This window comes from Balaenoptera ricei, chromosome 8 (genome assembly GCF_028023285.1).
Source record: "Balaenoptera ricei isolate mBalRic1 chromosome 8, mBalRic1.hap2, whole genome shotgun sequence".
Classification (NCBI taxonomy): Eukaryota; Metazoa; Chordata; class Mammalia; order Artiodactyla; family Balaenopteridae; genus Balaenoptera; species Balaenoptera ricei.
Window position 1 is genome coordinate 67,371,957 of NC_082646.1, and position 16,127 is coordinate 67,388,083.

At 37.6% G+C, this 16,127-nt stretch overlaps 1 protein-coding gene and 1 long non-coding RNA gene across 6 annotated transcripts in view; one reads left to right on the forward strand and one right to left on the reverse strand.

The window, feature by feature from the left end:
• The window catches only part of LOC132370659 (uncharacterized), a 51,262-nt gene that overhangs the window by 31,697 nt on the left and 3,438 nt on the right, over positions 1–16,127 (forward strand). The window contains exons 2-3 of the long non-coding RNA XR_009504650.1: positions 14,254–14,479; positions 15,287–15,348. This is a non-coding gene — a long non-coding RNA (uncharacterized LOC132370659). The remainder of the gene's footprint in view (positions 1–14,253; positions 14,480–15,286; positions 15,349–16,127) is intronic.
• Positions 1–16,127, reverse strand: part of SBF2 (SET binding factor 2) — a 470,059-nt gene that overhangs the window by 17,405 nt on the left and 436,527 nt on the right. For 3 of the 5 annotated variants that reach the window (XM_059931110.1, XM_059931111.1, XM_059931108.1), the window contains one exon: positions 15,435–15,620. The exons of 1 other annotated variant lie outside the window; for it this stretch is intronic. In XM_059931110.1, coding sequence (XP_059787093.1) covers positions 15,435–15,620 — 186 coding nt within the window. Of the gene's footprint in view, positions 1–13,094; positions 14,865–15,434; positions 15,621–16,127 lie in introns of those variants that run through there. One more of the 5 variants, XM_059931113.1, reaches the window with a different exon arrangement.

Here is a 16,127-nt window from a genome sequence, read left to right on the forward strand (position 1 = left end):
AATGAGGTATAATTGACATACAATAAGCTGCATATATTTAAAGTGTACAATTTGATACCTTCTGACATCTCCACACATCTGTGAAATCATCACCACAATTGACATAGTGAACATATCATCCACAACTCCCAAAAGTTTCCTTGTGCTCCTTTTGCATCTTCCTGCACCCTCCTCTGCAAGCAATGACTGATTTGCTTTTTGTCATTACAGATTAATTTGCATTTACTAGAACTTTATATAAATGGAATCATAAGTATGTACTCTTTTTTTGCGTGCCTTCTTTCACTAAGCATAATTATTTGAGATCCATCCATGTTGTTGGGTTAGCAGTAGTAAATTCCTTTCTACAGCTAAGTAGTATTCTACTGCATGGATATACCACAATTTGTTTATTCATTCACCTGTGGATGGACATTGAGTTGCTTCTAGATTTTTGGTTATTACATATAATGTTGTGAACAGTTATGTATGAGTCTTTTTATGGGCATAAGGACATCATTTCTCTTGCGTAACTGCCTAGAAATGGAATGCTGAATCATCTGGTAGGTAGGTATGTTTAAGTTTTTAAGAACTGTTTTCTCAAACAATGGTATAATTTTATATTCCCACCAGCAGTGTTAGAAAGTTCCAGTTCTTCCACATCCTTGCTAACACTTGGGGTGGTCAGTTTTAAAATTTTAGTCATTAAAATAGGTATTTAGTAATATCTTATTTTGATTTTTTTTTTTTTAAATATAACCCCTCCTAAAAAGAGCTAAGGGTCTGGCTTTTTAAAATTTTTTTAATTTTTTTAATTTATGGCTGTGCTGGGTCTTCGTTTCTGTGCGAGGGCTTTCTCTAGTTGCGGCAAGCAGGGGCCACTCTTCATCGTGGTGCGCAGCCCTCTCACTATCGCGGCCTCTCTTGTTGCGGAGCACAGGCTCCAGATGCGCAGGCTCAGTAACTGTGGCTCACGGGCCTAGTTGCTCCGCGGCATGTGGGATCCTCCCAGACCAGGGCTCGAACCCGTGTCCCCCGCATTGGCAGGCAGACTCTCAACCCCTGCGCCACCAGGGAAGCCCTTTTATTTTGATTTTAAGTTGCATTTCCTAATGATAAATGATGTCAAGTATCTTAATGTGCTAATTTTTCACCTATATATCTTTGATGAAGTCAGTATAAATGTTTTGCCATTAAAAAAAATAGGTTGGTTGTTTCTTATATATTGTTTTGAGAATTCTTTATATATTCTGGATACGAGTCCTCCCGCACACATGATTTGCAAATGTTTTCTCCCACTCTGTGATTTGTCTTTTCATTTTCTTAACAGTGATTTTTGAAGAACAAAAGGTTTTAATTTTGACGAAGTCTAATTTATCAATTTTTTCTTTTATGGATGATGCTTTTGGTGTTGAATCTAAGATATCCTTGCCTAATAACCCAAGATCACAAGGATTTCTTCCTATGTTTTCTTCTAGAAGTTTTATAGTAGGTCTTACATTTAAGATCTATGATCCCTTTTGAATTAATTTTTATATTGATTCAAGGTATGGGTCAAAGTTAATTTTTTTTTGCATCTGGAAATCCAACTGTCTGGTACCATTTGTTGAAAAGACTAGTCTTTCTCTACCTATTGCTTTAAATTTTTTAAATTAAAAATTTTTTATTGAAATATAGCTGATTTCCAATGTTGTATTAGTTTCTGGTGTACGGAAAAGTGGTTCAGTTTTTAATATATATATATATATATATATATATATATATATATATATATATATATATATATATAATGGTTTATTACAGGACATTGAACACAGTTCCCTGTGCTATATATACAGTAGGACCTTGTTTTTTATCTATTTTAAATGTAGTAGTTTGTATCTGCTAATCCCAAACTCTTAATTTATCCCTCCCCATCCCGTTTGCCTTTTGGTAACCATAAATTTGTTTTCTAGGTCTGTGAGTCCATTTCTGCTTTGTAAATAAGTTATTTGTATCATTTTAGATTCCACAAATAAGTAACATCATATTTCTACCTATTACTTTTGTATCTTTGTCAAAAATCAGTTGTCCATATATCATATATGTATGGAACTATTTCTGGACTCTCTTCTATTCCATTGATCTATTTGTCTATCTTTGTACCAATTATCACACTGTCTTGATTACTCTACCTTTATAATAAAATCAGATAGTGCTAGTCCTCCACTTTTGTTCTTTTTCAAAGTTGTTTTGGCTATTCTAGATCCTTTGCATTTCCATATGGATTTTAGAATAAGTTTGCCAATTTCTAAAAAATAGCCTCCTAGGACTTTTATTGTGATTACACTGAATCTTGAGATTAATTTGGGGAGACTGACATCTTAACAACATTGAGTTTTCTGATCCATGAACAACAGGTATTTCTTGATTTATTTAGGTCTTTAATTTCTCTTAGTAATGTTTTATAGTTTCAGTGTCCAGGTCTTTAATGTATTTTGCTAGATTTCTTTCATGTTTTTTGATACTGTTGTAAATGGTAATGATTTTTAAGTTTCAGTTTTCCAATGGTTTATTGCTAGTATTGATTTTTGTATACTGAGCATGTATTCTGCAGCCTTGCTAAACTCATTTATTCTAGTAGCTGTTTTTCTTTTTTTTGGGGGGGGGATAGATTCCATAGACAATCATGTTGTTTGTGAATAAAGATAGTTTTACTTGGGGCTTCCCTGGTGGCGCAGTGGTTGAGAATCTGCCTGCCAATTCAGGGGACACGGGTTCAAGCCCTGGTCTGGGAAGATCCCACATGCCGCGGAGCGACTAGGCCTGTGAGCCACATTACTGAACCTGCGCGTCTGGAGCCTGTGCTCCGCAACAAGAGAGGCCGCAACAGTGAGAGGCCCGCGCACCGCGATGAAGAGTGGCCCCCGCTTGCCGCAACTAGAGAAAGCCCTCGCACAGAAACGAAGACCCAACACAGCCATAAATAAATAAATAAATAAAATAAAATAAAATAAAAAAAGATAGATTTACTTCTTCCTTTCTAACGTGGATGTCTTTTTGAAATCATTTGATTTTTTCCCCCAAATGTTCAATTTGATTTAATTAAAAAAAATTAATTTTGGCTGTGCCAGGTCTTAGTTGCGGCACGAGGGATCTTCATTGTGGCATGTGGACTCTTAGTTGTGGCATGCGGACTTCTTAGTTGTGGCATGCAGACTCTTAGTTGCGGCATGCGGGATCTAGTTCCCCGACCAGGAATCAAACCTGGGCCCCCTGCATTGGGAGTGTGGAGTCTTACCCACTGGACCACCAGGGAAGTCCCGTGAATGTCTTTATTATTACTATTTTCTTGCCTTATTGCATGGCTATGACCTTTAGTACAATGTTGAATAGAGGTGGTGAAGCAGGCATTCACGTCTTGTTCCTGATCTTAGGGGGAAAGTGTTCAGTCTTTCACTATTAAGTATGATGTTAGCTGTACTTTTTTTTAAAATAGATACTATTTTTAGTTTGAGAAGATTCCTGAGAATTTTCACAAGGAATGGATATTATATTTTGTCAAATGCTTTTTCTGCATCTATTGAGATGATGTATGGTTTTTTTTAAGTTCCTTAATATGGTGAGTTACATTGATTGATTTCAAATGTGAAACTGACTGCATTCATGGAATAAACCCCATTTGACCATGGTATATTACCTTTTAAATATATTGTTGAATTTGATTTGCTGAAATTTTGTTTAGAAAATTTGAATCTATGATCATCAGGGATACTGATCTATGGTTTTCTTTTCCTGTCTTTGTCAGAGTTGGGTAATGCTGGCCTCATAGACTGAGTTGGGAAGTACTCCCTTTGCTTAAATTTTCTGTTAGAGTTTTTGTAGAACTGCTATTATTTCTTCCTTAAATACTTGGTAGAATTTACCAGTGAAGCCACCTAGGCCTGAAGTTTACAGTGTGGAAAGATTTTAACTACAATTTCAATTTCCATAATAGACATAGGTGTATTCATGTTATGTATTTCTTCTTGAGTGGGGTAGTTTGTGTCTTTTAAGGCATTTGTCTATTTCAACTAAATTTTTAATTTTATTGATGCAAAACTGTTCACAGTATTCCTTTATGGTCCTTTTAATATCTGTAGAATCTGTAGGGATGTTATCATTCTCATTTCTAATATTGGTAATTTGTGTCTTTTCTTTGCTCAGTCTGGCTAGAGGTTTATTAATTTTATTGATCTTTTCAAACAAAAGCTTTTGGTTTCATTAGTTTTCCTTATTCTTGGCCACAATATCTGGGGGGCCTAAAGGCAAGTCTGTTTCAAATAAATTTAGCCTTATTGTATTATGTAGAATTGGGAATGACAGGCATCTCAGCCTATAAATTAATTCTATGTGAGCATTTCCCCAAATATGCTGATGAACAGAGTTTTAGGCCTCTTTTAGCCATCATCTGGATTCTGTTGTTCAAAATAATTTTGCATTTATCTTGATGAAGAGAAAAAATATACAGATTTAAAATACTAAGACTAAGCTGTTTGAGGCATTTTGGTTTTGTTTTCCATTATGGAGTAAAATCTGCCAATTTCACTTATTTATAGGAAGAGAATCTGAAATGGAATTTGGAGAAATATGAATTTATAGGGTCTTATTTTTTGCCCATATGCCATTAAGCACTTTGTAAAATTTAAAGGCCCATAAAAATAAGCTATGACTCAAATCCCAGGAAAGATCAACATTTTGGGAATAAAATATAATAAGTTAAAATTGGATTTTGCTTTCAGGAATTAGAACTATTAAGCTACAAGAGACCCTATATTTAATGGTATCAACATTTTAAAAATTATGGGTATGTTAGACACACCCTAGAAAAACAGGTAGCTAATACTAGTTTTTGTTATTTCCCAGATTAAGATTTAATAAGCATTAATTGTGTACCTTCTGTACTGTGCCAATCACTTTACATAAGATTTTTAATCTTTCTGAGATACATACATATATAAAGAAATTGAAGCACAGAGAGGCTGAATAATTTGATAAAGATCAAAAGTTAGTAAATGAAACTGATAGGCAAACTCAGACTTACTTTATGGGCTCAAATATTAAAAGCTTTAATGTGAAGTTGCTTGGTTATAAATCAGCTTGGAGTGTGTCAATTTTTGCCAATTTTCAGTTGACTGGGAAGCAGGCAGACACCAGAAACTCTTGAATACACCATGAATCAATTAACTGCGGTTATTTTGCCAATATGCATGGATAAATTTTAGAGTAATAGACCTATGTGAGGGCGACTTAGCTCCTCACACATGCACTCACAGGGAAAGCTCATATCTTTAAAAGGCAAATAGGTTTTCTCTTTGGAATAGGACCTAGCATAGTGCTGGCATAGGGTAACTGTAAGGAGAATCATACCACAAAGCCAGACCAGAGTGAGTCAATTTACAATTTGAATAAACTTCAAAGGCAAAGTTATAACTGTTACTTGCTTTTCTCAAAGTAGGAAATAATGAGGAAGTTCTAAGACTCACTCAAAGATTTACTCTAATGCTGGAATAAAGGAGATGCTTTCGTATACGTCATGCTTTCATTCATATTATACATATCTTTTCCCTTAGTATTATATATATATATTTTTTTAAAATTTTATTTATCTATTTATTTATTTTTGGCTGAGTTTGGTTTTTTGTTGCTGTGCACGGGCTTTCTCTAGTTGCGGCGAGTGGGGGCTACTCTTCGTTGTGGTGCACGGGCTTCTCATTGCGGTGGCTTCTCTTGTTGCGGAGCACGGGCTCTAGACGCGTGGGCTTCAGTAGTTGTGGCACGTGGGCTCAGTAGTTGTGGCTCGCGGGCTCTAGAGCACAGGCTCAGTTGTGGCGCACGGGCTTAGTTGCCCCGCGGCATGTGGAATCTTCCCAGAGGAGGGCTCGAACCCTTGTCCCCTGCGTTGGCAGGCAGATTCTTAACCACTGTGCCATCAGGGAAGCCCTTAGTGTTATATATATATATATATATTTTTTTTTTTTTTAAATTAATTAATTAATTAATTTATGGCTGTGTTGGGTCTTCGTTTCTGTGCGAGGGCTTTCTCTAGTTGTGGCAAGTGGAGGCCACTCTTCATCGCGGTGCGCGGGCCTCTCACTGTCGCGGTCTCTCTTGTTGCGGAGCACAGGCTCCAGACGCGCAGGCTCAGTAATTGTGGCTCATGGGCCTCGTCGCTCTGCGGCATGTGGGATCTTCCCAGGCCAGGGCTCGAACCCGTGTCCCCTGCCTTGGCAGGCAGATTCTCAACCACTGCGCCACCAGGGAAGCCCTAGTATTATATTTTAAAAAGGAATTTTAGGTAAAAAAAAAAAAAAAAAATTTTTTTTTGTATTTGGATGTATTTTCCTTCTGAATTTGGTTCAACTATTTTAAGAAAAGGAAGCATCCTGTAATGATATCATTTGAGCTAAGCCAATTTCTTTTAGAAGCAACAAAAAATCTGCCAGATGTTGCTATTATGAAACTGTGATCTAGCATTTATAATTCATCTGACACCTGGATATACTGGCGCAAACAATGGCTTTTTATATGATGAGGCAGTTCTAATTTAAGATCAGCGCTTCATCTGTTTTCTTTGTAACTCTATTAGTACTAATGGGCAAGTCTAGGCATACGTCCATGGACTGCCTTTTGGCATCCCGCATGTTAGAAATGGTTAATAAGCAGGGCACACATTCCACCTGGGGAAGTTTTGCTTGCTGCTGCATAATTTTGCACTTATTTTTTAAAATGTTGTTGGGGCTTGGCTCTGTTTTGTGCTCCTGAGAGACTGAGGATAGCACTAATTCGAACTGTCTGGCAAAAGCCAGAGTCATGTAAAGCATTAGTGTTCACTTGAAAGGTATTCAAAGAAGGCATTTTCTAATGCCTAAAACCACTATGTAGGAGATGATGAAACACTACCTTATAATTAAGTCAGCAAGAATCAAAAGCTCTATTTGTTAACTATAGTCTTCTGTTTTTGAATGAACAAATTGTCCCTTTTCAGCACAAAATAATCTACTTCACCCAAACTGACACCCATCATAGCCAAGCATTCTTTAAATACTGCAATTAATGTCATACACTCACTTTGCCATGACTTGCCTGAACTCAGGTTATTATGTGTGACAGTATTAAGTTGAAGGGTTCAGACAAATTTTTAAAAATTTATATTTTAATTTTTTTTAATGTAGTATGACTAGATTTGAAATCATACTAAAGGGGTCTTCAGACCCAGAACAATATTATTTTCTACAGTTTGTGAAGCGTTCACCTACAAATAATTGAGTTTTCATTAAAAGTCAACTTTTGTTTTCAGTTTCAGAACTAATTGAAATTTCTTACTGATTGTAAGTGGATTCTTTTGCTGACTCTAATATTTAGGTATGCAGAATTCTGCAAGTTGAATATGGGTATTTAACTCATTTAATACTGTATTTAACTTAAGCCAAATTCAGCCATACAAACTCAGTCCCCAGCAACTCTCCCTCAATTAAAGGAAAGGAATTTTTAAAAGGTAAAAGTCGAAAACGAGGTGGGGAGAAAGGGAGGGGAGACAGTAGCAGGCCAAGAAAATTCAGAAAGATGGAAAACAGAAGGAAGAATAGCAGAAAATGACAGAAGATGAGAAGCTACACTGGGATAAAAATGATTTGAAAAGGTAACAGCTTGCCCTGTAAACCCAGAAAGGCTCAGGACTCAGAGGCCCAAGTCCTGTATAGGAGGAAAAGGGGGGCTCAAAATGAGAACTAGCTGTAAGTCTAGAGAGGCAGTGGTGAGACCTCCAGGGTCCTTTCCTATCTCCTGTAGTCTTTCCTACCTCATGACTACCTTTTTGCAAGCAAGAGATTAGAGGTTTGTTCTCTGGAAAAACCAAACTTGATAAGTTCTGGACTTGGGAACACCATGCACAACTGGGTTAATGATGAGACTGAAAACAGTACAGAAAAAGTAAAACTCTGCACACTTAACTGGGATTTCCCTGGACCTATTTCCTGCCATGCTTCCAGAAAGCAGGCAGCCAGGATTATAAGTACTTTCTGGGTATCACACTGGCAAATTTTTCTCTAGAGAAACTAGAGAGCTGCTGTTTTTTTTTTTTTTTTAATTAGAACTCCAGTTTACTAAGAAATTGGACTAATTAAAAAATTTTTTTCATATTCAGTGAAGTATAATTTAAATATACTAAAATTTCCCGATTTTAAGCCTACAGGTTGATTAGTTTTGGTCACTGTTCATTTGGTTATACATTTGTATAACCACCACCACAGTGAGGATACAGAACAGTTCCCTCATCCTATAAAGTTTGCTCATGTCCTTTGGAAGTCGACCCCCTCCCCTGACCACTGGTTCCAGGCAACCACTGATCTGTTTTTCTACCACTACCATTTTGCCTTTTGTAGGGTTTCCGATAAATGAAATCATGTATTGTGTAGTCTGTAGTCTTTTTTACCCATTTTCCCCGTTTTTATTGAGAAATAATTGGCATACATCACTGTATAGGTTTAACGCTACAACATGATCATTTGAATTACATACGCTGTGAAATGATTACCACAATAGGTTTAGTTAACATCCACCACCTCATATAGATAAAATAAAAAGAAAAAAAATTTTCTCCTTGTGATGAGACTTTTTTTTTATTTTATAAATTTATTTATTTATTTTTGGCTGCATTGTGTCTTCGTTGCTGCGCACGGGCTTTCTCTAGTTGCGGTGAGCGGGGACTCCTCTTCGTTGCGGTAAGCGGGCTTCTCATTGCCGTGGCTTCTCTTGTTGTGGAGCACAGGCTCTAGGCGCACGGGCTTCAGTAGTTGTGGCACGCAGGCTCAGTAATTGTGGCTCGTGGGCTCTAGAGCGCAGGCTCAGTAGTTGTGGCACACGGGCTTAGCTGCTCCGTGGCATGTGGGATCTCCCTGGACCAGGGCTCGAACCTGTGTCCCCTACATTGGCAGGCAGATTCTTAACCACTGTGCCACCAGGGAAGTCCCTTGTGATGAGATTTATCTGACTTTTTTCATTGATCATGATTTTAAGACTCATCCATATTGTTGTGTATATTAACATTTCATTCCTTTTGCTTGCTGAGTAGTATTCCTTGCATGCATGTACCAGAATTTGTTCATCTGTTCACCAGCTGATGGACAATTGGTTTGTTTTTCATGCTACCCCTTTATAGTCACACCCATTCCCCTCCCCCACTATCTCCAAACCCTCACAACCAATATTATTCTCTATCTCTACATTCTTGTCATTTTGAGAATGTTATATAAATGGAATCATACAGTATGTGATCATTTGAGATTGTGTTTTCTTCACTCAACATCATGCTCTTGAGATCCATTCAAATTGTTGCTTGTATCAGCATCTCACCCCTTTTCATTGCTGAGTAGCGTTCCATGGTATGGATGCACCACAGTTTGTTTAGCCATTTACCTGTTTCAGGAGATTTTGTCCCCTCCCTCCTGCAATTTCTGGCTATTATAAATAAAACTTCTATAACAGTACTTTCATATTTGAACCAAATTTCTTATAAAAAGCATACTGTTACATCATGTTTTATTTAGACCATTTCCATTTTTAATGCAATTATTGGTATGTTAGGGCTGAAGTCTGTCATTTAACTTTTTGTCTTCAGTTCTATTTTTTTTTCTTCCTGCGTTTTCTTTTCCCTGCCTTCTGTGGATTACTTGAACATTTTTTAGAATTCTATTTTGATTTATCTATAGTGTTTTTGAGTGTATGTTTTTATGTAGCTTTTTTAGTGGTCATTCTGGGTATTACATTACATATCTTGTTACTGTCGATTGGTGTTGACATTTTAGTGAAGTGTGGAAACCTTACTTCCCTTTACATCCCTTTGTGCTCCCCCATTTATAATTGTCTTAACTATTTCCTTTACGTATATTGAGAACATCAAAAACAGTGTTACAATTTTTGCTTCAACCATTAAATATAATTTAGAAAACTGAAGAGGAGGAGAAAAGTCTATTGTATTTATCCATATTTTACTTTCTGTTGTTCTTTTTTCCTTCCTGATATCCCAAGATTCCTTCTTTTATCATTTATTTTCTGCTTGAATAATTTCCTTTAGCCATTTACATCTATGATCCATTTCAGGGAAATTTCTGTGAATGATGTAAGGGTCAGGGTTCATACTTTTCTATACAGATATACAGTTATTCCAATACCATTTGTTGAAAAGTTTCCTTTCCCCATGTCTCAGTTTTATAATTGTTTTCTGTGGGGGAAGTTGTCATTAGAGTTTTAATCCCCCATTTGTGGAAACAGCAGTTAAACTTACTTACTTTAAACTTTATTTCACCCTTTGAAATCTGAGGATGTTACCTCAACATATTATATGAAAAGGGAACAGTTACAAACTTATTTCAGCCATAAAAAAGGTTTAAGTTAATTTTAGGATAAAAATATGTGAAACCAAAAATATGGATATTTTCAAATGCCTATGGATGATATCTTAAAATACTCAGTAAAGAAGTTTGTAAACAAGTGTCCTATTCTCAGTTTAATTCTTTTAAAAAAGTTGACATGGGAATTCCCTGGCAGTCTAGTGGTTAGGACTCCATCTGCACCTTCACTGCCAAGGGCCTGGGTTCAATCCCTGGTCAGGGAACTAAGAACCTGCAAACAAAGCAGCATGGCCAAAAAAAAAAAAAAAAAAAAAAAAAAAAAGTTGACATGGGTTCAGTTTAATTCTTACTAAAAAAGTCTAAAAAAAAAAAGTCTACATGGGTGACTTTACCTGCCATTCCTCTCATTCCACACTGTTTTGATTACTGCAGCTTTGTAGTATTATCTGAAATCTGGGACAAGTATGCCTCCTGCTTTGTTTTTTTTTCCTCAGAATTGCTTTGGCAATTCTGGGTCTTTTATGGTTCCATATAAATTTTTGGATCATTCTAGTTCTGTGAAAAATGTCATGGGTAATTTGATAGGGATTGCATAAATCTGTAGATTGCTTTGGGTAGTATTGCCATTTAAACAATATTAATTCTTCCAACCCAAGATCATGGAATATCTTTCCATTTCTTTGAGTCCTCCTTAATTTTCTTTATTAATGTTTTACAGTTCTCAGTGTAAAAGTCTTTCACCTCCTTGGTCAAGTTTATTCCTAGCTATTTTTTTTTTTTTTGGTGCAATTTTAAATGGTACTTCTTTTTTTTTTTTTACATTCCCTTTCTATTTCATAGTTAGTGTAAAGAAATACAACTGATTTCTGAATGTTAATCTTGTATCCTACTACTGTGCTGAATTCATTTATTAGATCTAGCAGTTTTTCTGTGGAGTCCTTAGGGTTTTCTATATATAGTATCATGTCATCTGCATATAGTGACAATTTTACCTCTTCCCTTCTAATTTGAATATGTTTTATTTCTTTTTCTTGTCTGACTGCTGTGGCTAGGACTTCCAATACTATGTTGAATAGAAGGGGTGAGAGTGGGCATCCTTGTCTTGTTCCAGATTTTAGTAGGAAGGCTTTCAGCTTTTCACCATTGAGAGTATTACATTGGCTGTGGGTTTGTCATAAATACCTTTCAGTATGTTGAGATATGTTCCCTGTGTACCCACTTTGGTAAGAGTTTTTATCATGAATGGATGTTGAATTTTGTCAAATGCCTTTTCTGCATCGAGATGATCATGTGGTTTTTGACTTTTCTTAATGTGGTGTATTACACTGATTGATTTGCATACGTTGAACCATCCTTGTGAACGTGTGATGAACCTCACTTGGTTGTGGTGTATCATCTTTTCTATGTGTTGTTGGATTTGGTTTCCTAATATTTTGTTGAGAATTTTTGCATCTATATTCATCAAACATATTGGCCTGTAATTTTCTTTTTTGGTGGTATCTTTGTCTGGTTTTGGTATCAGGGTGATGGTGGCGTCATAGAATGTCTTTGGGAGTGTTCCCTTCTCTTCAATCTTTTGGAAGAGTTTGAGAAGAATCAGTATGAGTTCTTCTTTGTATGTTTGGTAGAATTTGCCTGTGAAGCTATCTGGTCCTGGCCTTTTGTTTGCAGGGAGTTTTTTTAAATTACAGATTCTATTTCACTTCTAGTGATCAGTCTGTTCAAATTATCTATTTCTTCTTGATTCAATTTAGGTGGGCTGTATGTTTCTAGAAAGTTGTCCATTTCTTCTAGGTTGTCAAATTTGTTGGCATATAATTGTTCATAGTATTCTCTTATGTTTTTTTGTATTTCTGTGATATCAGTTGAGATTTCTCCTTTTTCATTTCTTTTTTCTCTTTGGGTTCTCTCTCTCTCCTTCTTGGTGAGCCTGGCCAGGTTTGTCAATTTTGTTTACCCTTTAAAAGAACCAGCTCTTGGTTTGATTTTTTTCTAATTTTTTTTTTTTTTTTTAAATCCCTACATGTTCTTTAAGTGTGAACACCACATTATGAAGATTGTGATTTTAATTTTTAAAGATATCCACTTTTATACACCAAAGACATTAAAAGCAAGTCAACTGCTTCATCTGGTATTCAACTGAATAAATAGTGACTTTTTCTCTTTTTTTTATAAATTTATTTTATTTATTTATTTTTGGCTGTGTTGGGTCTTCATTGCTGTACGTGGGCTTCCTCTAGTTGCAGCAAGTGGGGGCTACTCTTTGTTGCAGTGCGCGGCCTTCTCATTGTGGTGGCTTCTCTCGTTGTGGAGCATGGGCTCTAGGCGTGCGGGCTTCAGTAGTTGTGGCATGTGGGCTCAGTAGTTGTGGCTCACGGGCTCTAGAGCACAGGCTCAGTAGTTGTGGCGCACGGGCTTAGTTGCTCCACGGCATGTGGGATCTTCCCGGACCAGGGATCGAACCCGTGTCCCCTGCACTGGCAGGTGGATTCTCAACCACTGCACCACCAGGGAAGCCCAAGAGTGATATTACTTCAATGCAGGGGTAAAATTGGTTGAGTGTACTTATTAAGACAACAGAGGCATCCAGTGAGGAGCCTTAAGAACCTTTCAAGTGAAATTTTGACATTATTATATTCAAATTAGATGTGAGGAAGAGTAATTCTTTAAGAAATGTAGAGCCACTGAAAGTTTTTGTTTGTCTGCTTTAAAGATTTTTGTAAAAGAGAGTAACAGCTTCGTATCTGAGCATTCAGAAGATTTTATTAGCAACTCTACTTAGGACATCCTAGATGGTCTTGATGAAGGGTGGTGAGAGCCTCAAACAAGGCTGAACCAGGCGGTCATTTAAATTTTCATTTAGTCACTTGTTATACGTATTTATTGAGGGTCTACTACATTCCAGAGACTAAAATTATAATTGCATTAGATATTAGGGATATGAAGATTAATATAACATAGACCCTTCTCCCAAGAATTCTCAGTCTAAGTAGAAGGCAACAGACACGTACAAATAGGTAGATTCTAGTGTACAGATGCTACCAAAGAAGTCTGTACACGGTTCATAAGAATACAAATGAAGGGGCCAGGAAAAGGTTCAAAGGTTACTTAGAAAGAATCATGGAATAAAATATAGTGCTGAGAACAGTGCCTGGTACATAGTAAGCGGTCAAGAAATATCAGTAATGATGACTGCAGATGGTAGTGGGATATAGGCATGGAGGCAGGAAATAGCCTAGTGCACTTGGTTAGCATAATAAGACAATGTGCAGGATAAGAAGTGCTTTCATGAAGAACTCGTATGCGTTCAATTATCCAGAAGTGAGAAAAAATGCTTGCTCCTCCCCTTTAGTCTCAGTTAAGCTTTCTTTTTCAGAGACAATGGGCTCCAAACTTCTCCCTCACGTATTTGCCGAAAGATGTCTGAATAAAAAAGCTAATATTCAAACAGGAAGCAAGTATATAATTTGCTGCAAAGAGTTTAAAAGTATAAGCTCAACCTTGTGACCAGCTTCTCCAGATACTACTCAAATCAACTAAAGTTATTCAATAGGTCTTTTCTTTAAGAAGCTGATTGGAGCAATCAAAAACATAGCCTCCAGTGTTTGTTTGTGTATGTAGGGGATGGGGTCGATGGAAAAGTCACTGCTAATGGGTATGGAGTTTGTTTTGGGGTGATAAAATAATCTGAAATTGCTTGTGGTAATTGCACAACTCTGAATATACTAAAAACTACTGAATTATACACTTTAAATACATTTTTTAAAAATTATGAAGTGAACTGATAAAGCTGATCAAGTGATTAATGGAATAAAAAACAAAACAAAACAAAACATAACCATACATAAGATGACCTAGTTCCAATACTGGTTCCTAAAAACATTTTTACTTTTCTTTCCAACAGATACTTGAGGCCAATGTATTTCAATTTCAAAGAGGCTCACTGTTCTGACAAATATGTTTGGCATACCAGAACCCATTCACTGTTGTGGTGCAGATGAAACAGGCTAAAAGAAGTGTCAACCTTACTTTTCCTAGGCCATTTTAGCCACTGGTGCCAATGCCTTCAACTTGTAAACCCAGTGCCATCCAATTCTCAAGCCCAATACTGACCAAGGCCTGAGATGAAGGTAAGAGGGAGCCCAGAGCATTCACATCTCCCCCACTCCCAGCTCCCACTGGGTTTGACTGGATTATATACCTGGGTTTCTGTCTGGTCTCTCTCTTTTCTTAAAAATAAATTTATTTTATTTATTTATTTTTGGCTGCGTTGGGTCTTCGTTGCTGCACGCGGGCTTTCTCTAGTTGTGGTGAGTGGGAGCTACTCTTCATTGCGGTGTGCAGGCTTCTCAATGCGGTGGCTTCTCTTGTTGCGGAGCACGGGCTCTAGGTGGGTGGGCTTCAGTAGTTGTGGCTCGCGGGCTCTAGAGTGCAGGCTCATTAGTTGTGGCACATGGGCTTAGTTGCTCTGCGGCACGTGGGATCTTCCCAGACCAGGGCTGGAACCCGTGTCCCCTGCGTTGGCAGGCAGATTCTTAACCACTGCGCCACCAGGGAAGCCCTCTGTCTGGTCTCTTGATTAGCCCTGATTATGCCACCCAGTAGAACTGAGCCATTGTTCTCAACCTCAGAGGCTTGCCTGGTTGGGCCCTGATTCTTTCTCTAGGGGTTAAGCTCTACCTCCTATATTTTCAGGCATAAAGTAGGGTCCTCCCCAAATGGGAAGACCACGTGCTGGATTTCAGGCTCGGCCAACACCTAGAGAGTTTTGCTGTTCTACACTAGATCAAACCTTCTTCGAGAACAAGCCAAGTTTGCTCCGTTAAATTAGATGGTAATTTAGAGTGCTGGCCACTTCACTTGGGAGCCAGCTCAATAGCCAGCTCTGCTATCCTAGTTTCAGAAACCAACTAGTTCTTTTTCTTTTCCATTTCCAGGAATCTACTGCTGAGATTTTAGCAAGTCTTATGGCTGAGTCCATCAGAGCTGTGACATAAAGGTACCTGGCACAGCAATGCAGTGCTCAATAAATGCTAGGTCTTTTCTTTCTCTCGTATCAAGTTGATTTAAGCTTGCTCTACTTACCTGGTGTACACAATCTAAGAATTGTAGGAAGACTGGAGTGAAACCACTGCCCTGACAGCTGAGGGTCAAGCTGCTCCGCTGACTGAATTTATGACCAAAAGAGAGCCACTCTTTTTCGACCAGCATCCGGAAGCCTTCAAGTGTCCTATAAAAGGGATCACTGAGTAACTGAACCAGGGAGGTCACCTAGGGTACAAGCAGGTTGGATACTTCATTACTTTCAGTCCTGAAAAATTCCTGCTTCTAAGACAAAGCACTTCCTTTTGATGACAGCTAATTAACAAGCAAAGTTACCTGGATGGCAGATTTGTTCACTAACTGCTCCAGGACAGCTAAGTGAATTAATTCTACAAACTTTCCATTAAAAACTAAGACTCAAATTCATTTTGGCTACATTTTCCTTCAGAGAATTAAGAATTTAGTCCTTGCCTGGCCAGGTTGCTGACTGTGGCCTTCTCCTAGGTTAATTAGTAAGGTCAGAGGATCAGTTCAAACCTACATCTACTTTTTGGCAGATGTAGATTAATGTTTTACTGTAGATTATACTCGTACTTTTCCTTTTCACTCTGGAGTGAGTAAAGAGGGGGCTTACAGAGAACCAGAGAAAGGACTGACAAAACATGGGAAGGATGGTCCATGTCCTACACCGCTGGTCATGCTTGCATGATGCTTCTGTGGTGTGGGAGCCCGATG